The 27923-nt window shown below is 51.1% G+C and overlaps 1 protein-coding gene across 2 annotated transcripts in view; it reads right to left on the bottom strand.

The window, feature by feature from the left end:
• Dscaml1 (DS cell adhesion molecule like 1) overlaps positions 1–27923 on the bottom strand; it is a 321027-nt gene that overhangs the window by 41917 nt on the left and 251187 nt on the right. For both annotated transcript variants that reach the window (XM_021206575.2, XM_029543062.1), the window contains 7 exons: positions 27003–27281; positions 26493–26612; positions 25456–25632; positions 8362–8561; positions 7959–8055; positions 7723–7851; positions 461–628 (listed from right to left, as the gene is read on the bottom strand). In XM_021206575.2, the coding sequence (XP_021062234.1) occupies positions 461–628; positions 7723–7851; positions 7959–8055; positions 8362–8561; positions 25456–25632; positions 26493–26612; positions 27003–27281 (1170 nt within the window). The remainder of the gene's footprint in view (positions 1–460; positions 629–7722; positions 7852–7958; positions 8056–8361; positions 8562–25455; positions 25633–26492; positions 26613–27002; positions 27282–27923) is intronic.

The raw sequence follows: 27923 nt of genomic DNA, 5'->3' as shown, positions 1-27923 counted from the left end.
CACACACACAGACACACACACACACAGACACAGACACACACACACAGACACAGACACACACACACAGACACACACACACAGACACACACACACACACATAGACACACAGACACACACAGACACACACACACACACACACACACACACACACACACACACAGGACAGACTCCTTGTCTTGCAGAGCACTGCATATTTCTTTCCCACATAGGCAGGAGCACAGGAAAGCAAGGCAGAACCACGGACAGCTCCCCACAACCCAAGAGGGAAAAACAGTAAAACTCAAACAACCAACCCTCAGAAAACCACAGCCTCTCTATGACTCCTAAAATACATGTCTGGGTTTCTCTCGATGCTCTCCAAACTACAAGCCAGCTGTGAATAAACAGGGTTGGCGGAGACTGCTGCCCATGAGTCCCAAGACCGTGGGCAGTGGGGGCGGGGTGCAAGAGAGGTGCTCACCAGCCTCTTCCGTACTGATGGTAAGCTCCTTGCTCGGCTCGCTGCGCCCAATCTTGTTGAAGGAGTACATGCGGATGCTGTACACCGACGCAGGGTGTAAGTCCACGATGTTTGCCTGGTTGATGGTTGGGGAGATGTTGCGTGTGGACTGCTTAAAATCCCAGGAATCTGTAAAGGAGACGACCATTTCAAAACACAGCTTTGCAACTTCACAGGGACTCTAAAGGGTCCATTTGAAAAAGCTCCAGCTTTGGAGAAGCCAGACTTTCCTTTGTCCTGGGCAGCCTGTGAGGTAAGCTGAAGACAAGGTTAGACAGGGTGCTTTCTAATGTCCACTAAGGTCATCATCTGCTCACTGTCCCTGGGTCTGATTCTTACTGCATCTTTTGGTACCTCTGAGACTTACCATTCTGACTGAGAGATACCCATTTACCCAGGGTCTCCGTGGGAAAGGGGAAGTGAGGACCACTCTCCCTTCCTCCTGGCTCTCTGCTTCTGTATCTCCCTTCCTTGTGTACCTGTGACAGGATCTGGGAGTTCTGTGTGAGGCTGGAGGGGACAGATCAAGTGCCAGAGCACACAGCGCGACCCCACCCTCTTTCCTGTAGCAGCTACAAAAATGTAAGATATCAGAATCGTCAGAATGAGGGGCCAACAAAAGGATTAATGTGTTCACAGTTCAAGTCATGCAAAGAGACTGGCAGTCCATTCCAGGGCTAATGTTTAGCAAAATTGTAGAACATGGAAAATGCCAGATAAATGTGTCTCGGGGATCCCATGGCTGTAAACATTATGCCTCTCCAGAGGAACGCAGCCATTCACCCATGCTTGCTGTCCCCAGCGGGGGACTCTAGAACAAGATGAAGAGAGTCTAAAGTTACAATGATGGCTGAGCCAGGACCTTCCCAACCCAGAGCGCTTGATCAGGCGACCCCTTTAGCACTTTGGGGAAAAATGGCAAAGACCAAGGAAGCAAGCTGAGAGTGGGGCTGACAAGCGTTCTCTGGGCAAGTTCATGTCCCTGCTCATACTAACAGTCTGTGCTTGGGAATCCACGGTGGCATACAGTGTTCTGAAAAAAGTCACAGTGGAAAAGATTAAGCCACATTGCTACAGTTTAATTCTGAAGGCAGGAAGGGAGGCTACAATTGTAGGCAGAGTTTAGGGGGATAGTTTTAATGCAGGTGTGTATGTATGCCTATGTTCACCCAAGTGTGTTAGCATGTATGTATATGTGCGTCCACGTGTGTTAGCATGGGTGTGGAGGCTTAAGGGCAGTCTTAGTGTTCCTCAGTTACCTTCTACCATAGTTTGTTTGTTTGTTTGTTTTGAGGCAGGGGCTCTCAATGAACCTAGAACTCACTGTCAGGTTAGACTGCTTTGCTTGCAAGCCCCAGGGGTCCTCCTGTTGCTGTCTCCCCTAACACTGGGTTGCCATTGTGCTTGACAGTTTAATGTGGTGTCTGGGGACTGAACTCTGGTCCCCCTGTTTGCTACTGAGTGAGCCCTTAAGAAGACACTTAAAACTTTCTGTTACATTTAAAATAAATGTGTGAATCTCTGCCATGTGTGTGCGTATGAGTACACGCATTGTGTGCACATAATATAGGGGATCATGTGCATATGGAGGTTAGAGGACAACTTGCAGGAATCAGTTTTCTCTACCATGTGAGCTTACTCACTGAGCCAGCCCGACAGTCCAAAGTACATGCACACATACATATATACATGCACACATACATGCATGTATGTGTACATATATACATACATGCATGCACACATATATACATGCACACATGCATGTATGTACTGTAGCCTGAACACATCAGAATCCTATTATTTCATTTCTGGTTAAATGAGGTCTTGATTCCTTTAAAAACACAGCTCTCGGCTGCACGGGCTTAGCATCTGTGAAGGGCATCAGCCCAATTCCAGCCTGTAGTTTTGCATTTAATTCATCGGTTGCTGGAGCCAGACTAACAACATGGCAGGCTGCGGAGTCTCAGAAACACATTATTCTCTTCTTGTCTTTAAAAACACCCCAGCCACCCAGGGAGTCACTCTGGGGCTGACAGGCGAAGTCAGAATTGCAAATAGCAGGCTCCTACCTGCCACCGACACCCTTTTGATTGGGGATGGAACAGACTAGCCATGTGGAGGCAGGTGCTCATGGCTCTGTATGTGGGGTCCTGGTTGCTGGTGCCAGCTCACAAATCACATTGGGTTTGCCTGTGTTTATGGGAGTGGGAGAGCGATCAGAAGTCGGTGCATTCATTTTTGATGAGCGCAGGCAAAGGGAAGAGCCACGTGGGATGCGTCTGAAAACAGGGGCCACAAAGATGGACTGACATCCGCCGGGCACCTGTGTGGTCCCAGGGGCAGCGGTGGATGACTTAAATATGCATCATTGACTCGCCGGGCCTTTCTCTGATGTTGGTGTTGTATCTCCACTGCACAGGGGCCTCTGCATCAACAAGTCCCATCACCCACGTGGTCTGTCAGTGGGCTCTGCATATATCATTCTCTCTTTCCCCCTTTTCCTCTGAACTGCTCTCTCCTCTCTAGGTTTTCTGAGAAAGCTCTTGAATTCTGCTTCTCTCCTGGGTCTGTTCTGCTGGCTTTTCTGCAGCTGCAGCCCCCTGAGCCTACCCCCAATGGACACTTGCTTCCAGGGTTCAACCCATGCCCTCCTCAAACACCATATACCCCTCATATAGAGGCTTCTGGGCTTCCCCCTGTCTCCTTTACTATGGAGTCTGATAGCTTTTATGCCCCATGTGCTCTTGGCTAGATGAGGGCTCTCTCCACCGATATCCCTAACCTGGCCCAAATCATCATTGTCACTTCTCCCAGCCTTCTCTCCAGCTAACTGTGCTTCTGCTACCCCCTCCCTCCTCCAGCTGATCTGGACCCCACAGCTGCCATTCCTCCCACATACATGGCTGAGACCCTCTCAAGGGCATGTACTATACTTAGGCTTCTTTCAAAGCACAAATTGGATCCTGCCATCTCCTCCCACGAAGCTCTTCCATCTCTTTTTCTTGCTGCTGGGTAAAGTTTTATGGCAGGCCCAAGCCCCTGCAGCCTGGCTCATGTCTGTCTCCCCAGCCTCCGGTAGAGCCCTCATCATAGTCATTGTACAAGATCGTGTTTTGGAGCTCGCTGTTCTAGGAACATTGCCCAAGAAGGTGCCCAGCCCTTTGAAGTCAAGAGTCACGGCTAAGGCTTTAGTCCTTACTCTCACGTTTCAAGTACTGACTTCTCAAAACCTGTCACTGGCTTTAAGATCGGAGCCCCCTCTTGCATTTTGACTTTGAATTTAGAGTGCCTCTGTGGTTTGTCTTTTCTTCACCTGCCTTCCGCATTTTCTAGTCGAAGGAATGAAGGTGATGGGCTGTCCCAGATAGAGGCTCCTCCCTTCTCTTGTCTCTTGTTTGTAGGTAGATTTGACCTTCTGTCCCCACCCCACCCTCACCCCCTTTTGTTTTTGGTGTTTTAAGACAGAGCTTCTTTTTGTAGCCTTGGCTGTCCTGGAGCTTGCTGGCTCTGAAGATCCCCAGACTCACAGAGCTCCGCCTGCCTCTGCCTCCTGAGTGCTGGGATTAAAGGTGTCTACCACCACCAACACCAGCAGCACCAGCACCTCACTCCCAAATCATTTTTAAATGCACCTCTCTCCTGGGGACCCTTCATGACTAATGCATCCAAGTCATGTTTAGAGGGCTGTCCTGAGTTTCAGGCTTGATCACGGCCATCTCTCTGGTGCTGAACAGTTGAACTCAGGGGCCTGTTTTCTTCTGTTCTCTTTTCTGCTCTCTGGGAGCACTGCACTGGATTTGGTGAATATTGTCTTTAATATTCCCTTTCATATGTGCCTGCCTTGCCCAGATTAACATATTTCATTAAGGGCTCTCACGTCCTTTCTTCATCAAAGGGTTTATGATGCAGAATATTCTTCTTAAAAAGTAAGGAAGAGTCTGGGGAGATGGTGGTGCCGATTTTGCAGAAGGCTGCTTTTGAAAGAAGCGCGGGCTTTGGCCGCTTCAGGAGCTACATCACTGCAGAGGGTTCAGGGTAAGAAGAGCTGCTTCAAGGGGAACACAAATCCGGTCTCTATGCCTGATTCCCCCCCTGTACCCCACTTCTGAAGCACACCTCCTATGTAGCACTCTCTCAGTGGCACAGAGATTCTTGGGGTCACAGCGGCAACTGGCAACATCTCAGTTACCAGCCATACCTCAGAACTACACACTAAACCACGTTGGCTCTCACCATGGGGCCAGCACAGTCCCCAGGGTGGCTGGCCCCCAAGACAGTGTTCTGGGCTTTGAAGGCTTTCCTCGGACAAGCTCATCCCTGTCTGTGCTTGGTGAGAGAGGCAAAAGTGGCATTTCTCAGTGTGCGCAGCACCATCTGATAGATTTGTGTGGATGGCGCTATTTATCATTCAGATTCATGTATTATTACTCTACTGCCTGGGGCCGGGAAAAGACAGCATGAACATGGTGTCTCAGAAAGGGCAGGCTTGGTAATTTCCCTTGGAAAGTTAACATGGTGAGCAACGTGGCAGAAAACCTCGCCAAGGTGCAGGGCAATGGTGGAGACCCAGCTTGGGTGTGGTCTGGGGCAGGAGGCAGAAGGGAGGGGGAACAGAGACACACAAAGAGAGCCCTGGAAGGTTTCAACATAGTCATGTTCCAGTTTTCCTCACAACTTCCCTGAGAATGAAGATTCCCATCTCTGCTTTGCAAAGTGTTAGGGCTAAGGCTTGTGAGTTTGCCTAGCATTCAAGAGGCCCTGGCTTGCTCAGTCCCCAACATGACAAAACAAACAAACAAACAAACATACTAACTAACTAACAAAAGCAAGAGTTCTGTTTATGGTACTACACACTCATAATCTTAGTGTTTGGGAGGCTGAGGTAAGAAGATGGCAAGTTTGGGGACAGCCTGAGCTATACGGAGAATTCTAGGCCAGCCTGGCTTTAAGGCAAGATCTTGACTCAAAAATCACCCTACCTTCTAAGAAAAATGGAGAGAGATGCTCAAAGATGTTTAGAAATACTAGTGAAAGGCTGCACAATTCTGATATTTAGTCACTCCAAGTCTGCAGTTTTAGGAATGACTGTCATCTCCCTATTTCCATAGGTACGAAGAGGTGAGCTTAGATAACACACACACACACACACACACACACACACACACACACACACACNACACACACACACACACACACACACACACACACACACACGCACACACACACACACACACACGCACAAACATACTCACTTCCTTCCTCTTTTGAGTTATTCTTCTGTTCCCTTGGACACAGTCCTCCATCCTCATGTAATACATTTAACAGTGAATTGCATTTGATTGGTTAGTGCTGTGTAATGGTTCTGAAAGTGTGTGTGTGCATGTGTGCATGTGTGCATGTGCCATTTATGTTCTCTCTCCAAGGGTAACATTCTGTTTCCTAATTTATTCTCTTTTTCTACTCCATGACTTTTGCATGATTCTGGGGGCAGTGGGAAGATTGGCACGCAGTCCATGTGGCTGACTGACAGACATAAATTGCAGCCTGTAAGTCCCATAGAGTTCTAAACTGCCACATGAGGTATTTGAGCTACTGGGGGAGGGGGGTATATTTGCCCAGGGCTCCCTTTAGCCTAATGCCAGCTGCTTCTAGAATTCTTCACAACCCTCCTCATTAGACATTCTTCATTCTGGAACCACTTTATAGACTGGGAAACTGTGCCATGCTCGTATTCTTTGTCTGTCTCGATGACAGTGAGCTGAAGTTCTCCTGGAGTCCTTGCACCAATGTGCCAGGATGTGCCAGGTGTTTGGTTGGGTGGGCTCTTATGGAGCAGGCCTCTGGGTTTCTAAGTGTGCAAAGCTTGTGGGAAGGCTGTGGGACTTCACTCCAGCTTTCCCGCCCCTGTCCAGCCTACTCCTCATGGTACTTTACTCAGTATGAGCCAGAGGAGGATGGGGTAGGGTGATGCGATATGGACATGTTTAAGAATAACATTTTCCCTGGTTGCCTCTCTTCTACAACTCCTCCCAGATGGGCAATGCGCTCAGTGAGTGTTGCTCATAATCTGAGTTGAGCAGTGCCCTAGGAAGGGTTTCCATACATTACAGAGGTTTGTCTGTGGAAGGGGTGAGTTAGAGAATAGGCAGAAGTACAGTCAGGGAGAAAAGTAGAACAGCAGTTACAAAGAACATAGGAGCAGGGAGCCAAGATGTCCCAGGCACCCGCTACCCACTGACTGGGCATCACCCCACAGAAGTGGCATATGCCTCTGGAAGGCTCGTGCTCAGCTTCTTGAGAGGCCTGTGTGTGAGTCAGACACACTCAGCCTTCTTGCACCTCTGTCTCTGCTGTTACCATGTGCAGGGCTTCAAGTACCTTTTTTGCTCTGCCATTGGATGGCAGTTTTTTAGCACACATCCATCCTTGCAGGGGCTGGGCTCTTCAAGCCTCTTGGGATCTCAGACATAGTGGTTCCACAGAGCAGGAGCTCAGCTTGGAGGCTCCCATCCTTGCTCCAAAGCACACCTGCAGCCATAGTGTGGTACCCATGGATGGGCGGGTCTGTGTAGCCTGGCCTGCACCTGGCCTGGCTCTGAGCTTCTGTTTTCTCTGCAGGTAGTGTATTCTATCGGTTGGTCCTCTAGACCTAGCTTAGTGAAACATCCACAAGGGACCAGGCAGGGCCTTTCCTGATGAACCTTGGCAGATGCACCTCTTCTTTGCATTCAGTGTGATCCCTGGGTGCCTGTCTATAGCTAGACTGGAGCATATCACAGTGCCTCACAGTGATTTGGCAGCAGCATAGAGCCTCTGGGACTGTAGAGGAAGGCTCTGGAAGGGCTCTGGGAGTAGACACTCAGTGACCCCATCTTACTGATCTCCAACGCACTCGCCATCCCGAACCAACACCATCCAGGTGGCCCTGCAAACCCATGACATCCCCACAGAGCAGCCCACAGGCCTGCACTCAGCACCTATGAATCTGACCATGGGTGAGAATAGTGCTCCAGGGGACTGGTCCTTTCCTGACATCAGTGAATCTTAATCTGTATCCTAGCTTCCTAAGCTAGCCATTGTCCCCTGGAGGACAATGAGTGTACATGTGAGGGTGCTGGCGATTCTGTGTTAGGTGGGTGTTGCTCCTTCGGAGACGCACAGGCAGGCTCTGTACCACAAGAGGCCACAGTAGGCAAACCCTCACCATCTGTCCCAGCACTTGCCTGATTTGTTCTTGTATTCAATATCAAAGCCAGTGATGATGCTATTTCCATCAAATCTCTGAGTCCAGCGCAGGTTCATGCTCCGGGCCTTCACCTCCCGGATCTCCAGCTCTGGGGGGTCAGGGGGTTCTGGGCAGTGACAGAAGAGGAACAAAGGTGAGGTAGTAGCAGGCAGCTTAGCTGTGGGCCTCAGGACCCTAGGGAAGGTGAAAGGGCAGGTGGGCAGGTGAACGTACCTTGCACAGTGAGCTGGATCAAACCTCGGTCCTCTCCGTATGAGTTGATAGCATGGCAGCTGAAGAACACGGAGTCCCCACGGTCAGCCGGCTTGAGCTAAGACATGACCAGCAGGGACAGGAAAGGGAGGAAACAGGGAGAGTGTTTTAGAGAGAGTCATTCTAGGGAGACTGGGAGGGAGGTTCCAAAGGGTCCTATCTAAGGCTTCTCTTTGCAGAAGGATTGAGATGTGCATGCAGAGAACTCGAGCACAGAGAAAGGGTCACAGAGGAGACTGGGAACCCACATAATAATAGCTGAGGTTGTCAGAAAGGAGACAGGTTGAGGTTCTGATGCAGAAATATCTGGGTGTGGGAATGGTAGGGACGGAAGGTGCCCCTAAGCTTGGGACTGGGAACTCACCTTAAGCGTGGAGACCACCTCATCGCCGTTGTCCTTGGTAGCAATGGCATAGCGCATGACGCGGTCGGGATCAATGACCGTGTCCCCCTTCTCCCAGCGGATTATAATGGGCCGCTCGCCACGTGCAGTGCAGTTCAGCTCCTTGGCATGGCCCTTGATGGCGATTGTGGTGTTGGGGTGAGATGTGATCATTGCTGGGACTGGGGAAGAGAAGGCAAGAGGCTGTGAATATCCCAAGACCTGTCTGAGGAGGCAGGAGGCGCTCGTGTGGCACAAGTTCTGTCCCTCACCCTGCTCTGCCCTTGGCTACACTGGATGTCCCACCTCTGAGCTCTGCCCTTTGCTGCCCAGCTTCAGAGGGCTTCCTCCCAGGAAGGGGCACCCTGTTCGCCTGTCCCTGGTGCCCCTTGGTACCCATGCCTGGTACTTTCTTTCTCTTCTCCTTACATTCCCAGGATCCTTCTAGTGACACCAGATTTTTTTTCTTTTACATGCACAACATAGTTACAAAGAAAACCAGTTATATTGAAATATGGTTATGCAAATATTAAAAACACTAACAAGCAAACTTTGGATATTGTTTATCACACACTGGCATGTTCCGCTCTTATTCTTTATGTGATGAGATCTGGTGGCAGGCCTTATAATTACTGTCTTATATTACCATGCTTTTGTCGCGGTGATGAGCACAAATGCTATTTTGAGAGGTCTACAGTAAATATGACATGACATGAAAATATCTGTGCATTTCTATGGGTGACAGTCACACACACACACACACACACACACACACACACACACCCCCCATTACTGCTGTGGTTTGTGGCTTATGTTCACTGGCAATCATTAAATATCAGTTAGAGGCTAACATCAAAAAGATATGATTTCTCCACACTTAAACATCTGTCCCCATGGAATCATCCCTGTAGACATCTGGGGCCTCTGTAGATGGCAGGTTCAGGATCATCCTCTAAGGCCAGGGTATCTGCTTGTCAGAGGGGCTGATTTGTTCCACAGGTTGCCTGGTAGGGACATTATGAAAGGCCTTCTAGCAGCAGGAGGAGGGTCCACCCACCCAGCCCTACCTGCTGATCTTGTGGTTTCACCCAGGCAGAGCCAAGGCCCTGGCTGGTCCTTAAGAGGCCCCTTCTACTTGCTTGGCAAGGAGTTTTACCAACAGCTAGGCCTCCTATGGAATTGCGTGTCTTGACCAGAAACAGGGAGGGAGGGTGGGTAGAATCTCTGAATCTTGGTCCATGCCATCTTTACAATTCAGAGCAATGTGTGCTGGGCTCCTACACCATCATGAAGCACTGTGCTTGGCCTTGGGTAACACATCGCAGATAGATCTAATTGTGGTCAATAGGAACAGGGGAGGCAACTGAGGGGTGTTTCTAGACGTGTATGAGAAGGCACAGTCCACATTAGCCAGGAGCATTCTCTAAGACCTAGGATATGGAGGCTGCTCACAGTGGGTTCCGCAGATCAGAGAGTAGCTCGCAGTTGACCATCACTGGCTGGTTGATGCGATGGTGCGTGAAAGAGGCCCTGTCTTCTCTTGTTTCAGAACTTGGACCGCTGGCATAAAGCTCGCTCCTTTCCAGTGGCTCCTCTTACTCCTCGGCTCTCTCCAGTGTTCTTCTGAAACACTTGTTTTATTTTCTTGTGCTTGAGTAGGTGTGTGGTGTGGTGTGGTGTGGTGTGGTGTGTATGTGTGTGTGTCTGAGAGTCCAGGAAGAGACTACAGACTGATGTCAGTTATTGAACTCAGAGCTTATCGATTTGGCCAACCAGTTTGGCCAGCTAATCCGAGGGATCCTACTATCTCTGTTTCCCCAGTGCTGGGGTCACAGGGATGTCATCATGCTCAGCTTTTTAAGTGGGTTTTGGGGGATCAAACTCAGGTTCTCTTCCTTGTGCTGTAAGCACTTTACCAACCGAGTCACTCTCCAGCCATATCCCACTTCCCATTTTAATGGCTAGCCCAGACACTGCTCTTCCCAACCAACTCTCCAGTGACAGCTGACTTTTAGGACCAAAGAAACCTTTGGAGAAAGGAAGACTGGACCTGGAGGGGTCCAATCTCAGGTACCAACTGAGGGTGAAGGGATGATTAGAACAGGTTTAAGCAGGTGGAGGACAGCACCTGCTCCCCCAGGCTTCCCGAGGTCACGCCTCACAGTCAGCTATTCCCTCTGAGGCCTCCATGTGTAGTTTTGATGTGGGATGGGGCTTGGGGCAGCCCTAGGCTCAGTCCCCTGTACCAATGTCCTAGCACATTCCCCTAGTCCCGGCTCATCAAATAATGAAGCAGATAAACTTTATAATGCACGGCGTTACACCAGAATATACAATAAAATGCGAAAGACAAATAACGAGGTGTAAGTTATAATGAAGAAAAAGCCTGCAGTCAGAGACATCCAAGTATGAATTATTGACTAAGGTTTTACACTCTCAAGGATGTGCGCAGGAATATTTTTCCATCAAAGATTTGCATAATTCACTCGTATAAACCTGGGTGGAATATAGAGTGAGATTTTACATCGACAAGCCGAGCCTTGCACTGCAGATGCCTCCATGTTTTACGGGAGGGTGGGAACTAGAGGGTGGGGGAGATGCAGCTGCTTCTGCAATGCCCGCAGGGACTGAGCAAGGCCTGCATCTGAACCCCTGGGTGGGTCTAGGGCCTAATGTGGGGGGTGGGGGAGGTGATCTTGTTTCTCTCTCTCTCTCTCTCTCTCTCTCTGAGTGTGTGTGTGTGTGTGTGTGTGTGTGAGAGAGAGAGAGAGAGAGAGAGAGAGAGAGAGAGAGAGAGAGAGAGAGAGAGAGAGTATACAAAAAGGAGGATGAGGGTAGCTTTAGCCTTTGCACAGGTCAAAGTCGGGAAGGGGAGGGGGACAGGGAGGAAGAGCCCTTAGGAAAACTTCCCAGCTCTGAGCCATGGTAAGAAGCTTGCTCATCTAGGCTGTGCCTCCCATGCCAGCCTCTGGGAACCCATGTCAAGACACCTTCTATCCAGACACAACTTCATGCCAGGGCCTGCAGCTTGCCACGTGGAGCACAGACCCCACGCGTCAGATTCCGCTCACCCTGCGGGCGCCGCCCCTTTGAGTAGCCTACAACCTGCGCGTCTGCTTCAGGGCACTTGTCTTTCCAATCAGGGTCACCCAGAGACAGGCTGGTGGGTAATCAGAGACAGCAGGCTCTCCAGAGGCCTTTGGCTCCTCTGCCCTGCCTAGCAACCACATCTGGAGCCAGCTGCCCATCCTCCGGTTGACTAGATAGATGTTTCTATAGTGACAAGTGCCAGGCACCACACCCGACAGCTCTTCTTACTGCTAGCTCAGGGAAGCCACTGAAGGTGAGGAGGAGGGGGGCTTGAAGAATTTGGGGGTCAGGAGGCCTGTGCTCTAGTCGTGTCACTGCCAGCTTTGTAGGCCTCCAATACATTAAAGTTAGCATCTCTGTGTCCCATTGAGCGGCTGTGGGAACACAATAAGCATATGGGTCTTGTACGGCACCTGACCTATCAGGCTCTGTTCCTACCCACAAGTCAGCCCTCCCCTACTCTGGCTCTAAGGGAAGCATTAGCTAGCCCCCCCCCCCCACACACACACACACCAAACTTCTGGCTTAAAATGCTTCTGGTAGATGGTTCCACAGAATCATAGTGTCCAGATAAAGACTCATTCCACTGCACCGTATCCACCAGCCGCACGCACTGCTGAGCACCTGAAACATGGCGGCACTGATTGAGAGGCACTATAAACGTAAAACAGACAGCAGATTCCAGAAATGTACAGAGAAGAGAGACATACAGTAGCTCACTTACATTTTTATATTGATGATGTATGTTGGTGCTGAGTTAAGTGAATGGTAGGGCTACAACTTGTGATACTCTACAGGGGAAGAAACTTAGGCTCTTTAGGAAAGCCATTTGCCCCAAGGTCACTCCGCTAGCAGGCAGAAGCACCCCTGAAAAGGGGAAAAGCTGAGCACCATGGGACATATCCGTAGTCCCAGCTGTAGGGGTGCTGAGGCAGGAGGATTATTTGAGACAGTTTGAGTAGTATAGTGAGGGCTGTGGAGGGGGAGGGAAATGTGGAGAAGGTGGAGGAGGAAGTAGAAAGAAGGAAGAGGAGAAGGGAGGGAGGGAGGGAGGGAGGGAGGGATTCCAAAACATATCTCAACAGGCAACCACAAGCAGTCTTTCTTGTATTCCTGTACACTCACATGGTGCATCATATGTGAGCTAGTGAAGTTCCCCTCCCCAAATACACCAAGGACCCAGTGTGATTTTGTCAATGAGTTGATACCTCTGTATACACTGCCTACACACACACACACACACACACACACACACACACACACACACACACACACGCATGCCTGTGGTCCTCTGTGGTGGTGAGCATGCCATGTGTCAGCATATATTCTGTGTGCTTTCCATGAGTGAACTCCTCAGAGAGACTCTGAGCTATTGTCCCCTGCAGCAAGGCCCAGTCCCCTCCTGCTACCTCACTTGCTCCGTGGCCTCCTTAGCACCGACAGTTCTCTGGATACCATAAGCAACTGTTTCATTTCTGCTTAGCTCTCCTGATGCCAACCCTAGGAAACAAGTCTCATTAGCCCCATTTTCAGGTGGGGACCTGAGGAGCAGCAGGGGCTATTCACCCTGAGCTGTGGTGACAGAGCTGGCGATCTCTCACCATCTGCCTCCCTGCCTTCCTTGTGTGCAGTCTCTGCTTTTCAGAAATGGGATTGGGTTGTCACTAACGAGTAGCCTCTGTGTGTTTGCTGGTGCAGCCTCAGCATACGACCCTGGCGATCGATCGATCGATCGAGGGAGGGGCTGGAGTTTTAGGGACCCAGACAGAAGTGGGAATGCTTAGGCAGAGGGCTGAGTCCTGGGTTGATATGCTAATGACAGCCTTGGATTGTCATGCTGTTCCCTTTAGGTGGGAGGTGACCCTGAGAGATGTGGTGAGCAGCAGGTCCATTGCTTAAAGCTTTCCATCCTTGTGCCATTAAGTGACACTGGAGTGTCCAACATGGGACAAATGGTGGTAGAGGACACAGCAGCATCCTGGTAGATTCTAGATCTTTCCTAGACTCCGTGTCACACGAGGACACTTCTCCTGCAAGGCTTCCCAACTGGACGTGCTCTCCCGCATGCTGTCTCCTTGGTCTGACGGGAAGACTCCTGGGCAGAAGTCTTTGTGGGCCCCAACCTGCACATATATATGAAAAGGAAGTTCTGTGGTTCTCTGTGACTCCCTGGCAGCCTTGATGGGACACAGAACTCCAGCCACTGCCAGTTAGGTCTGTGGATCTAAAGCCTAAACTGTCCCCTCCTCCTGGTCCCATGGGGCCTTGCAGGCAGGTGCAGCAGACAGCAGAGAGGGACCTAGACTAGAGGGATGCTGACTGCAGAGAGAAGCCATCCTTCCTGAAATCCAGGGCCCTTGGGGGCTGCCAGCCCAGGAGAGAGGAAATCAATTTCAAAAACAGGACAGTTGTCAGAATCCGATGTTACCGGTTCCATCTGTGAAATTACTCTCAGGCTGGCTCCTGTCGCCCCCGAGGTCCTGCCTGGATCAGCTGCTATTTACATTTTAATTTGATGTGAGAGGCCGATAGGTTTTTAAAACACCGTGAGACGGGCGGGCGGGCAGGCCGGCGGCTCAGCTCAGCACCCACATGCTTTGCCGCCTCTCTCAGCTTTAGAGGTAGATTTTTTTTTTTTTTTTTTTCACCCACATGCTTTGCCGCCTCTCTCAGCTTTAGAGGTAGATTTTTTTTTTTTTTTTTTTGAACAGGGTCTCTCTGGCTGTCTGGGAACTCACCATTTAGACCAGGCTGGTCTCAAACTCACAGAGATCTGCCTATTGCTGCCTTCCAAGTGCTGGGATGTAGGCTCTTAGGTTCTGAGACATTACACTACGGGGTAACCTTCGCCAACCTGGCTCCTACATTGTTTCCCAGTTTCCAGCCCCCTCCCACTTCCCCAGGTCTCATTTCCTAAGCAGGGATGGGTGTGTTCCTTAAATTTGCAGAATTCTGCATTATGTTTTGAAGAGCACCTCGTTCTTTGCTTCAAAGGAGGCTAGACTAGGATCTCTCTCTCTCTCTCTCTCTCTCTCTCTCTCTCTCTCTCTCTCTCTCTCACACACACACACACACACACACACACACACACACACACATCCCAGTGTGGAAGCTCAGAGAGGTTAAGTGATCTGCCTGAAGTCACACCATGGTGATCTGAAAGGAAGGGCATCAAGTCTCTAATAGTTCACTATGCCCCTTCCTTTAGTGTTAGCCCAGAGGTCTCCTTCCTTGCACCCCAACACACTCCTGGATGACTTTTGGGAAGAGTCCATAAGAAGGCAGAACACAGGAGGTGGATGGCATACGTGTGTGGGGGGCAAAGGCCAGTCCCTATGGGCTGGGGTTGGGGCAGGAGTAGGGATCATGAGGCAGGCTCCCTCTGTATCTGGCTCCCCCCCCCTCCTCTATGGTGATGGGAGCTCAGTTGCCTTTTCTGACAGTCCTAAAGCCACTAGGGAAGGAAGCTTCAGCTGTGAATCCCCAATGGAGAAGCGCTGGGGGGGGGGGGGGGGGGGGAACAGGAAGAAACCGATGACAAAGGCTGCTTGTTGGGAGTCTGAGTGGCTGACAATAAGGCTCTTAGGTGCCAGTCACAGAGAAGCCTCGATTTGACTGAGGGTTTACTATGCACCAGGTACTGGGAATAAAGATATTGGATCCTCACAGATGGGGAAACTGAGGTTTGGAGAAGTAAATCGGCTATGGTCACATGGACAGTCAGAGTCTGGCACAAGGCATTTGGGAACTTACTGGCCCTGTGACATTGGACAGAGGAACAGAACGGCGTAGAGGTTAGGGACAGGTAAAATAGGTGCCTTGCACTAATTTACTAGAGCTGTGGTGAAGGTTGACTTGGGGAAAGAGGATGGGCTTGGAGGCTGAAGACCAAGGATGCTGTCCCAGATGAGTGCTCTAGGGATGGTCCAGGAAGTTTTCGTATCTGTCGACACTAGAGAACTATTATGAAGCTTAGTAACTAACTCATCACGGGCGTGTAGCTCTGTCTGTTGAGCTTAGCATGTACGAAGCCCTGGGTTTACTTCCCAGCACAACATTAACTGGGCAAGGTGGCCCAGGAGGCAGGAAGATCAGAAATGAAGGGTCCCCTCCAGCTATATAGTGAGTTTGAGGCCACTGTGTGCTACAGGAAACCCTGTCTTATCAAGAACGAATCCCTCAAAGCAAAATAAACTTGGGGTGCAGATGGCACCCTTAGAGGTTGTAACTTAAGGGGTCTGAGTGGGAACACCCTCAGCCTGGTGGTGGTCTTCACGGATCATAGGGCCGGATTCTCGGTCCTTCCCTGGCCTCAGGCCGAAAGTCCTCAAAGCCACCAAACTTAGAAGCCTGATAACAAAGTCAGTATTTACCTCCACCAAGGGAGGGCCTCAGCTTTTTAAGGAAGTCTTTCTGATTGTGCAACGGAAGTCTCCCAGGTCTTTCTGTTGGAAAAAAAAAAAGGTCTCTGGGAGATGAAGTGGGTTTCAGGGAACCCTCTTCGTGCCCTCTGGTGGGCAGCTCTTAGAGACAGCAGGCGCCCCGGAGTAGAGCTCTGAGCTCTGTATGCCCAACCTGTCAGGGGAGAACCGTGTCCTCCTCCTCTTCCTCTCTCAGAGGCTCTCAGAGCCTTTTGTTTGTGAAAGGATTACAGGAAGCCTGAGAGGTTTTTTCCTTTTCCTTTTTTTTGGGGGGGGGGAGGGGTGACTCCTTCCCCTCAAACCCTCCCTGAAAAGCCCGTGTTTCCCTCCATGTTAACAAGCTCCCAGACAAGAACAGGACCTGCTTGGCAGAGTGAGATAAGCCACCACAAAGGGGCATCGTTGGCACACTGGGAGGTGGGAGCGGGTTTCCCCTCAGCCACTCCGCTCAGCCTCAGTGGCAGCCCAGCTCTGCAAGCTTCCCCCGGGACAGCTTGGGGGGGGTACCTTCTGGTTGGTGCCTGCTTTGTCACCCCCCAACCCCCCATTCTTAAAGAGCTAGGCCATGGCGTTGTTAATTTGATTGCACCCGCTCCAGCTTCCTGTCGCCCCTGATTAGGCAAGCTCCACCTGAAGTGTGAGATTGGTTGAAATTGTGTGGCAGCAACCAGCCTGGCCTTGGTGAACAGGCAGGGAGGAGTCTGGGGAGACTCAAGCCCCAGAGTCCAAGGATACAGGCATTAGGTAGGACTCAGCCAGGAAGAGTGTGTGCACACGCAAAGGCTGCTGAATTCTGGGTCATCGAGAAGGGTGGGACCCTGCAGCCTCAAACCTCAGGCCTGTCTCTGAGGCATGGAGGGTAAAGACACCCTTAGTCCCACCAGACCTTTCTCTGTCCAGCCCTAAAATGGGGGCAGTCCCTTTCTCCCTTGGCTGCTGGCCAAGGTATGCAGGATCAGGAGTGGAGTGGGGGATGGGGACCCATTTTCCCTACTGAGAGTGCTGGAAAAAAAGAGACAGTAATAATAATAGCTAACATTTATTGAATGCTGATTATGTGCATGCACCGTGGTTAATGCTCTCCACGAATTAGCTCATTAAACCCCTCCCCCATAGCCCTAGGAGGTTTGAGAAGGGGGGTGGATGGTGGTGGTGGTGGTGGTGGCAATGATGGCTAAAGATGACTTGGAACAGACAGAATCCTTTTAGAAACAGGGGACATGAACATCTTCCTTTGGCTACTAGGAGAAGGTGCTCTGGGTCATCGCTGAGAACACCTCGGAGCTGGAGTGGCAAGCGTTTTCTGGAAAGGGCTAAACAGTATTCTAGGCTTTGCTGGTCACTGCATCACCGAAGAAGCCACCGACAGTAAATGAGGAAGGAAAAAGGGATGCAGCCTGGTACTAGCTATGCAGGTGCAGGCTAGGTGTGACCCTAGGCCTAGCTTGCTGAGCCCTGCTGTGGAGTTGTGAGCACAGGATCACATGGGCTCGAGGATGTTGAGAGAGAGTTTTGGCTAAGAGACTATTTGTGGTCAGGACAAGGTGGCTGTGGTGTGCCAAGGAAGTTCCTGAAACCCACTAGCCGCTGGAGATGTGGTTTCTAACAGAAATGTGAGGTGGTCATGCTGGTTCTAGTAAGAAGAGACACAGAGAAGATGACATGACCTGACAGGGGAGAATCATGTGGCAACCAGAGTAGAAACCAGAGTGCTGTTTCTGCAACTCAAGGAACTTGTGACTTGCTGCCATCCCCAAAGAAGCCAGGATGCTTCCCCAGGGAACGTCAGGGAAGCAAGCACAGGGCTAGTGCCACCTTTTGTCACACACTATAGACTGTGAAAGAATCAGTCTGTAGTGTTTTGAAGCACTTAGTTGGTAGTACTTTGTTGGAGTAGCCAGGGGAAACTGAGGCAGTTCTGGAAGCAGCAAGCTTGGGGGGGTATTCTGTATTCAGTCCTTAAGTCTTGGCTTCTAGGTCAGGAAGATAACCAGCTGGTTCCACAGTGAACAGAGTCCCATGGGTCATGAAGACTAGCGTCCAGCTCTACACAGACATGTCACCCAGTGTGCTGCCCCAGGCTAGCCAGTCACCTCTACTTTGTCACAGTAACCATGCTGCCTCTCTGACCCAGACATCTTTGTGGCTAACACTGCTGCCATCTCTTCTCTTCAGCCTCAAGCTCTTGACTTTCTCAAATGCTTGACACTGTTCCTTCGAAGTCCTCCTTCCTCTCCAGTCCCTGCTCAGGGTCCTATGCCATTCCTACCCTAGAGGAGATCATGCCCACACATCAGGGTGACTTCCCACCCCAGTTCCTAGTTGCCACCGTCTGGTGCTCTCCTCACTGTCCCCCATGCAGACTTCTGTCCCGGTGCCTTTGCCTGGCTGCCGTTCTCCCTGAAGCCATCTTTCTCCTTTTGCTGGCTGTACTCCAGCACCACCCCTCCTGGAAGCTCTGACCGGGTCTGCTGATCCATTCCAGGGTCTTCCATCTTTGACCCGACTGATGACAAACCTCCTCTCCTAGAGGCTTGGTGTAGTTTTCTAATCAGTCAGTAACTCCTGGAGGCTGCGATGGAGACTTAGCCTCACCTTTCCTTCTTGAAGACTGCTGAAGTTTGGGGACTTTATAGGTGTGCCCTTGAGGAGGTGATCCTGAGTCTAGATCATCAGGGTAAGTAGGGCCAATGATTGAATTCTTGTGGCGATTTTAAGGGGATGAAGGGACACACACACATGTACACATCTGCACATTTATAAGCTGTTTCTCACATGTCACACTCTGTCCTGGGTCACTGGGTTTATGAACCCAAATAAACTTCTTTTTCTTAAGACTAAGCCAACCCATGTCTTTATATTGTTAGCAACAGGAAGCAGGTGAATACACAGACAGACCTTGGCACCATGTTGGATGACGGGCTGCTCAGTGGGCACATACCCGTGACTTGCCTGATGTAACAGTGCACTCACTCAGAGGAGCGCTCATCATTATTGGGGAGCAGCTCTGGGCTTTCTCCCCAGGGCAAAGGCTAGAGGTGCTTCTCAGCTCTCTGCCTACTGTCCAGCATCACGCTCTCTACCACATAGAGCCCTGTGTGCAGGACGCCTTGGATCCCCAGTCTCATCTGAGCTGCCCTCAGTGACACCTTGGAACTGGGATCCATTTGGAAGCTGTGGTCATGGGAACATCACAGGCAGGGGAGTGATAATATGCTATCTGTCCCCACCTCTGAGGAGTGTGGCCAAGGTGAGGCACCTAGAGACAACAGGGAGTGGAAATTGAGCGAGCAGGACCAGTCTCCTCAGCAAAGCCTCCCGTCTGTAAGGACCTGGGCTCTTACTCTGAGAGTGCGGCTGGGATGGGGGCTTCTTTAGCACCAGGTCCCCTAGGGGCTGGGGCTGGGGATGTGACCGATTGCTCCTGTTCCAATGACCCTACTAGTGTCATGAGGTCAGTCAGTTGTCCTATATTTTGCTCATTGAGAGGTATTTTATCTCCCACCCCCTAAAACATTTGGGCTATGGATTCTGAAAAGCAGGACCAGGAACCCATTCATTCAAGCTTAGGAGGTGAGAGAAAGTGAGTGAGGTAAGGCCCCATGTCCCAGTAACCAGGGCACAGGTGTCAGGAGCAGATCTCCTGTTCAGGCCCTTTCTGGTCTCTGCATGCTTGATTTGTCTTCCCTGTGTCTTTGGAGGCTACAGACTCCTGGGAGCGTTGTCAGCTCCCTGCTTTTCTGTGAGGAAGGCCCAGGGGCGAAAGGAAGTTACAGCCTGTCCTCACTTCTGCTTGATGAAGCATGAGACGCAGTGTCGCTTCTTACTCTATGAAGCCTGGAAATCAATAAGGCCAGAGAGGCCACTGGCTAATCATTGCCATGGAAATCATCACTCCCTCCCTCTCTTGCCAACATCCAGTGAGTCCTCTATCCTTGTCTGCATAGGAGACTTTCTCCTGGCTTGGCACAGGCCACCCTGAGGCTGGGTAGCTGAGGCTGACCAGTGGCCATAGCCTACGAGGAGAAAGAGCCAGTCCCAGCCCCCAAATCCTACAATTGTGTTTGTAAGTAGGGGTGGTGGCTCAGTTGGCCCCAAGTCCTGCCCAACACCCAGTTTTCTGTCTTCTCTCCAGACGGCTAGCAAATCTGGTAGAGCATCTGCCCTGTCCTTTCAGCTTCTCAGGAGCTCACAGGGCTAAGAGAAGTCTGGGAACCATCTAAGATGCCAGCTTGACCAATCCTGCACGCAGGAGCCTGTCCATCCCCAGCACACGGTGCTAGAGTGGACAGAGGTCTGGTCTGTGTTAGGTGCCAGGGATACAGTTCATACACAGGAAGGACGGATGAGCTCTGGACCCTAAGTAGCTCAGAGGTAATAAAGATTCAAGCTTCACTACCAGCAAATACACAGGAGAACTCCGGGCTACTCTTCTGCTAGATCGCTCTGTGCCTCAGTTTATCATCTGTCCCAAGGGGGGGGTGCATTATGTGTATGACATCCCAAAACCCCGTGACATGGCATTGTGTATGTGAACCGTAAATAGTTCATTCAGGTTGAGGACCAAAGCAAGGGAGGAGAGATGACAAAAGAAGTATTGGGGGGACTGGAAAGATGGCTCAGGGGTTAAGAGCACTAGCTGATCTTTCAGAGGACCTAGGTTCAATATCCAGTATATCCACACGGTAGTTTATAATTCCCCGTAGCCCCAGTTCCAGTGGATCTAGCATTCCCTTTTAGCTTACGTGGGCGCACAAGTGATGCATAGATGTACATGCAGGAAAAATACCCATACACATAGAGTAAGGATAAAATAAAACAAAGTAAAAGCATTGGGCAGCTTGGAGGCAGGCATGGGGCATCCATGTCAGTCCCAGACGTATGGTCTGGACAAGGGTTTGTAGTCTCTGGGTGGTTGCTCCTTTGATTCATTGTCTCCTGTCCTGGTGGGAGGGCAGCAGTCCCACCATCAGGTCAATGGACACACCTCTTCTGTCCGGTAAGAGTTGTTTTCATTTGAATGGGGACTGACGTGGGTTCCGGGGACTGACTGGGATACAGATCATAGAGCTCACTGTGCTTCCAAGGGTTTTGCACCATGACCTTGGGACCAGCAGTCAGCTACAGCAGCTAAGCTGGTCAAAGGTTTCCTTGGGTCAGGCTGGCTCCCTCCATCAGCCCACCTCTGACTAGGGTCTGCTTCCTTCCAAACGACTTCCTGTGATGCAGGTGTGTGGAAGCTGAGGGCCCTTGGAGCTCACTTTAATTGGCCTGACATTTTGCTAAACAAACAAACCAAAACTCAGAGCAAACAAAGAACTCTTCTGGATTTAATTGGCCATGAGCTTTGTCTGTGGCCCAGTCACTGGAGCCTTCAGAGAGGTGGTGGTTGTGGGGGGGGGGGTTGCCAGGGGCAGGAAGAGCAGCTGTCTAATAAAGATGGGGGCCAGGAGTTCTTGGGGGGCCATGCCATGTGATAGTGACATCAAAACACAGCTTATCCCTTCCACCCCAAAGAGCAGCTTGGCTCTGTACCTGCCTCTTGCTGAAGAATTCTCTTTGAAGGTGATGTCTCCTCCCCTGTGTGTCAGGTGGAGGTGGAATTATCTTCTCTTTTTGGTCATTCTCTCCCCCCCCCCAACTCTCTCGTGCTCACCCTTTTTTCTTTCTTTCTTTTTAATTTAAAAAGGAGATTAAAGGTAGCCCTGTGGATGTGGTATTTTCTCCTGCTAATTATATTTATTTTTAATCAAGTCCTGGGAGGCAACAGCCTGGTCCCTTGGGAAGACTCCTAAGGCCGCTGGAGCCACTGCTAGCCCGGCTGGGGGTGCCATAGCTCAGATAAGGCCTGGGTTTTCTAGTCTGGGTGAATTCTGATTTTGTGGGTGAGGAGACCAAGAACCAGAGGAAGGAGGGCAAGGAAGGAAGGGGTGGCTGATAGCCTAATCTGTGGACCCAGCGATGTGCCCTGATGACCTCCATCCACTATCTCAGATTCTGTAGAAGGTAACCATGGCTGGCTTCCCCAGGGAGGACGTGGAGAGAGGGTTGTCGAGTGCCACATGTGAAAGGGCCGGTCTGGGTTCAGGGACTTATGAGCTTAGCCTTACCAAGACTTAGGGGTCAAAGAGGAGTGGAGGCTACTCAGGATTGTCTTCTGGGATGTCCAAGGACTTGGACAACTGATTTCCTGCTCCCCCAAACCCTTGGTGCCTTGGCCGAGCTGGGTGGTTTTAGATGTCAGTTGGCCTGTGTCACGGGATCCCCAGGGACCTGACAGAGTAGTTCTGAGGTTTGTGAGATCTCCCAGGGGAGAAAACACTATGTGAGTTAATAGGGATACCTCTCATGTGCATGCTGTCCAATCAGATGGGAACCCAGAAGGCCAAACGGGCTCAAGATACCGACTCCTCCTCTTAAAACAGGGACACTAGACTCCTCCTACCCATGGACACCAGAGCTCTGACTCCCTGGTCTGGCCTTGGACAGAGTTATACCGCTATGGATTCTCTCATTCTGAACTCTTTCATCTTGGCTGGGCCATGTCACCAGCATCCCAGGGTCTGTTTACAGATAGTTAGTTGTGGGACTTCATAGGCCCCATTAGTACATGATTCAGTTCTCCTAAGAAAGTCCCCTCTATCCATTTGTTAACAAACCTGCGACTTAAAGCCACTGAGAAAAGAAGTTCTGTTCTACTCACCATGGCATCCCCAGCCCCTAAACCAACCGTTGCTAACCATGGTCAGACATGTACCTGTACCAAACACTATATAAATTGTTGTTGAAGCATAGTCTCATTGAAACCTCACTAGTGGGAAAAAGTACACATGCCCCTCCCCCATTTACAGCAGTGTGACCCTTGAGGAACCTATAGTCAGTTGGAAATATCTTAAGTTCAAATACGTTGACTACTCCTAACTGGATGTGTCTGGTGGAGCATGGAGGGGAGGGAGGGCAGGAAAAGTAGGTGCAGGATGCATCAGGAGCTGTCCTCTGAACCTCCTACCTTAAGACAGGCGTGTTTCTTATTTACCTTCATGACCAGTATCTGCCACTGATGTTGCCTCACATTGGGAAAGAGTGCTCAGCCATAATATCATTAGCTTGGAAAAGGAGCAAGCTTTGAATTTTGGATTGTAGCCGTGACCGACTGCTTACTGCTTCTGCCTCATGGTAAAGGTTAAAAATGGAAGCCATCTATGTTACAGTTGTTAGCTTACAGAGGAGGACTCCAGGCTCACATAGGTCACTGTCTGTGATCTCACAGCTCTCAAGTAGCAGAGCTGGGACTTGAACTCAGGGATGTGTACTCTACTCTCCTGGTCATGCAGCAAACACCATTTCCTGTCCAGTGAGCGCTCAGTGACCCAAGGAGCCAGCACTGTGAGGTCAGGGATGTGGCTGTCCCCTCAGCATGGCCCAGCCAAGATGTCCAGTTTGCCCCGTATGACTCTTTAGGAGATGATGCACTCTCTGACATGTTTCCTTCCTTTCTTCTGCTTGGGGACAGTGGGGACAAAGGTCAGTTAGCCCTTTGAAGGCTTAGACCTGGTACCATGGAGCTGAATCAGGCCAGATATTTTTCTAAAAGTGGGAGATACAAGGTAGAGCTTTAGGTGGCTGCCTCTGCAAGTGGGTCAGGGATAGGGCTGGTGGCATTGGGGGATTTAGAATGGACTCAGAAAGCCGGTGTGGTGGCACACACCTTTAATCCCAGCACTTGGGAGACAGAGACAGGCAGATTTCTGAGTTCAAGGCCAGCCTGGTCTACAGAGTGAGTTCCAGGACAGCCAGGGATACACAGAGAAACCCTGTCTCGAAACAAACAAACAAACAAACAAACAAACAAACAAACAAACAAAGAGTTTAGAATGGACTTAGAAATGAATGAGCTTCATCCAGCCAACTCACTGATAAACTGTGTGTGTGTGTTTGTGTGTGTGTTTGTGTATGTGTGTGTGTGTGTGCGCACGCGCGTGTGCGTGTGTGTGTGTGTGTGTGTGTGTGTGTGTGTGTGCACGCGCAGTGAAGGTCCTATGGCTCTCTTTCCTTCCTATAGCAGTCAGAGGAGTGGGAGAAGATGGATGGAGGAAAGGTCCGCATAGGTAGAGTACAGGAGGGAGAAGAGTCAGCATCTCAAGTGGCTACGGGGGTAACCTGGAGCATCATGCTGTGCAGAAGCAGGAGAAGAATGGCAGTTACAGAGAAGACCAGGCACATGCATGCCCCACCACAACTGTGTCACAGGAGCATCTTCCAGCAGCCAGCTGCAATATGGGCTTATTTGGGCTGCTATATGGAGGCTCCCACCCAGACATCTCTGGCACCGTCTACCCCTTCTTCCCACCAGTACTGGGGAAGTCTGAGGGCTCAGCATGGCTGGGACAAGATGTTGAGAGAGCCAGGCCAGGATGGAAAGGAAAGTAGCAGAATAAGGAATGGCGTGCACGTGTGTGTGTGTGTGTGTGTGTGTGTGTGTGTGTGTGTGTGAACTGGAAGGACAGGCCCAGGCAGGCGAGCCTTCCCCGTGTGGCTCTCCCTGGCTGAGGGATGTAGATTGATTGCCTGGCTTTGTGAAGGACAAAGTGCTTTGTGATGGTGGGAAGGAGGCTGCTCCCAGCACGGGGATTCCGCCCGGGGGCTCCCTCAGCATCGATCTCCTGGCAGGGCTTCCCCATCTGGATGACGGCCCAGGATTGTTCATGGGGGGATCTCCTGGGAGGTGTAGGGCGGACTGCACACAGGCCCTACGGCTCGCTGTAGCTACTCTAGAGGGACATTAGAAAGAATGGCACTGGTGACCACACCTGTGTCCAGTCAGGAACACACTGACATACAGGAAGGACACAGACTATTACACCACCTCTGTGGAGAGGGTAGATATGGCCTCATAAGGTCTATGTGCTTAGCAATGCATGGCTGCCATGGTGCTTAACAGAACACCGGGACAGCAGAGAAACAGTGGCTTCCGGGGCCATGAGGGTGCCTTCCCTTGTGTTCGAGTTACAGAGTCGTGTGGCTCCTATGCGCTTCTATTTAGCCTCAGCTTCTGTGTTATTCAAAACAGTTTTATGAAGTTTGCAAGTTGGGAGTGAACTTCTAGGATAAACGGGGAGACTAGAAACCAGAGAGACAAAATGACCTTCCAAGGTCACACAGATCAACCAGAGGCTTTACCTACATATTGGATATGGTGTCTTCCTTTTAAGACTGTTAACAGGTGGCACACAACTCAGTATGTATTAAGTAGCCACAAGGAGTTGTTTGATATAGGTATTGGGATTGGATTGCCAACTGACAGGTGAACAGAATAATTTCCATACAGCAACCAGGACCTGTGTTCTTGCCTTGAGACAGGCCAGAGTGTGCCTTTGCTTTGGATAAGCATGGTCCCAGATGCCTCCAGGAGACTCCCAAGCTCACCTCTGAGCAACCTTGCTGTTTCTGGACAGAATAGCAAAATCCCAGGGGGATTTGGGCAGGCAGGGGAGAGCCAAGACTGACCTTGGTGGCCCTTGGTGGGCCTTGGCAGAATGGGGGCAAACATGGGGGAAGGACTCACTTTTCACGGTGAGGAACATGGCCTTGCTGATGTCAGTGCCCACACCGTTGCTGGCCTGGCAGAGGTAGTAGCCGATGTCCTCTTCCAGGACGTGGCGTATCAGCAGGGAGCTGTTGGGTAGGATCTGGATGCGGCCAGTGAGGGGCACTGGGTGATATTGCTGGGGGTTCCCACTCCCTGGAAGGAGGCAGCAGTTAGAGGGTGTTGGGAGCGGACTGGATGTGACCTAGTGCCTTCAGAAAGGCCTGATGGGGCTCGCTTGCCCACCTGTGACCATTTCACAGCAGAGCCACACCATAGCACAGTACTGGCACCACACAGCTCCTACTGAGTGACGTGAAGTACACCTCAGAGAGGTCTGGCCCTGACTTGGCTCTGAGGCATGGAAACAGTCAGGGCAGTCCTTCAGGCAGTCACTGAACTTTCTGGAATGAATTCCCGAGATAGAAAGAACCGTCTTCGGTGAGCTTGGCAATAGGCCAGAAGACTGAGGTCTCATGACATTTGCTTGGCCACATGCAGTCAGGCCTGGGGAAGAGGCCGCTTTCCAAGGGGACCTCCAATCCCAACATTGGCCATGGGCACAGTCTATCACGTGACATCGTCAGATATCAAATGTATCTTTGCGATAAGGCTGGACTGGGAGAGTACTAAGATCTTACATTAGATAGGACTCCAAGGTGGACGGGGAGGGGTGGGGAAGTAGTACAGACTGTCTTTGGGGTTGCAGGAGGTCAAGCGGTGGGGACAAGAGGAACTTAGGGGGCTGTGGATGGAGCTCAGTAGTGGTGGGGTTGCCTGTTTTGCGCAAGGCCTTCAGTTTGATCGTCAGCATGACAGAAAGCAAACAGGATTTGGATTCAGCATCCTGCTGTCCCTCACCCTGGTGTAGGACTTCTAGACCATCTGATGTAGGAGTTCCCCAAACTCAGAACTCAGTACTCCTCCTAGGGCTGGGAGCTGCATTTAGGAACAGGTCCCATGCCCACCAGAGCAGCCTCCAGGTCCTCCCTGCTCTTCTCACAGAAGAGGCTCACCTTTGGCATGCTTCCACATGACCTTGGGCGGTGGGTAGCCATCGACCGAGCAGTTGAGCACCCCAGCTTTGCCATAGATGCCGTCCTGGTTATTGGGCTGCACCACAAATCGAGGGGGCACTGTGGAAAGGGAAGTGGGGAGAAAAGAGGCTTAGTCTCACCCGGGTCCCCTAAGTCTGGGGACCTCTTCCAGTAGATGTCAGCCCTTCTTGGATCACTACAATGTTGGGAGCAGAAAGCTTGTAAAATCAGAAAGGGTGAGAGCTCTTGCAAGCACTTCAGTGAGAGCTCAGAGTCATGAGTCCCAAACTTGACTCTGCTCTTGACTGATCACATTAAGGATGCCCTCTACTCCAGGTCTGAAAGTAAGGGGCTTGGGTCTCTGTGTCTTTAAGAAGCCAGCCAGCACCAACCTCTTAAGAGCCTGTAATTCCAACTGGAACTCTAGAGAGATGCTCTTGCCCTCCCCCCTCCCCAACCCCCTCCCTGGGACCGGCCTGACCCACTCACCACGCACGATGAGCTGGCGCTCCCTGCTCACGGTGGCCGCTGCGTTGCTGGCGATGCACGTGTAGTTGCCGTTGTGCTTGAGGGAGACACTGGAGATCTGGAGGGAACTCATGAACTCCTTGCTCTCGATGGTCACACCCGAGCCTGAGATGATCACCTGCCCGTCCTTCCTCCAGGTGATGCGGATGGGCATGTCCCCCGAGGACACCACACAGGGGATGTAAAGCAGCTGGCCGATGGAGGCAGGGGGGAACTCGAAGGGCTGGATCAGAGGGGGGACTGGGGGGACAAGGGGGATAGGATGGTCACCAGCCCTACATCAGGGTTCTGGCTTACCCTGGGGCAGGGCTGGAATGTAGCTCTTCAGGTCCCCGGAACTTTGCTTTCCTTTGAATGCGGTATCTTCTGAGCATGCTCTGGTGCCCTGGCTCTTGCCCACCTGTAAACCCAGGCCAGGGCCCCCCGTCTCTGTGTTAGTCTTCCCGGCTCTCAGATTGATCTTTGAATTTGACTCATGCGTGTCCTGACCCACTGTTTAGCTTGTGTATAAATTCTGATCTTGGCAGCCACCTTCCAGCCCTCTGTAGGCCTGGGGTAGATAGAGATGAGGTGTCCCAGAGGCGAGGGAGGATGGCCTGCTTAGATGCTCTCCCTTCTCTCTCCATGATGACTTGCCTAAAACCGGGTGCTTCCATTCCAAACCAGGTCCTCACATGAACTTGCCCCTCCCCATAGCCATTACATGTGCACAGGAACCTCACCCAATCCTTCCCCAGACCTGGAGTTTGATGGTCTCACTTTACAGATGGCAAGATAGAGGAGGAGTTGTGTCTGAGCGAGGTGATGGGGGGGGGGGGCAGGGTGACACTGGGACTTGAGAACTGGTCTGTCTGCTCAAGCCAAGGCTTTTTTTTTTTTTTT

Source organism: Mus pahari, chromosome 10, assembly GCF_900095145.1.
Source record: "Mus pahari chromosome 10, PAHARI_EIJ_v1.1, whole genome shotgun sequence".
NCBI lineage: Eukaryota > Metazoa > Chordata > Mammalia > Rodentia > Muridae > Mus > Mus pahari.
This window is presented reverse-complemented; position numbering and strand designations above follow the sequence as displayed.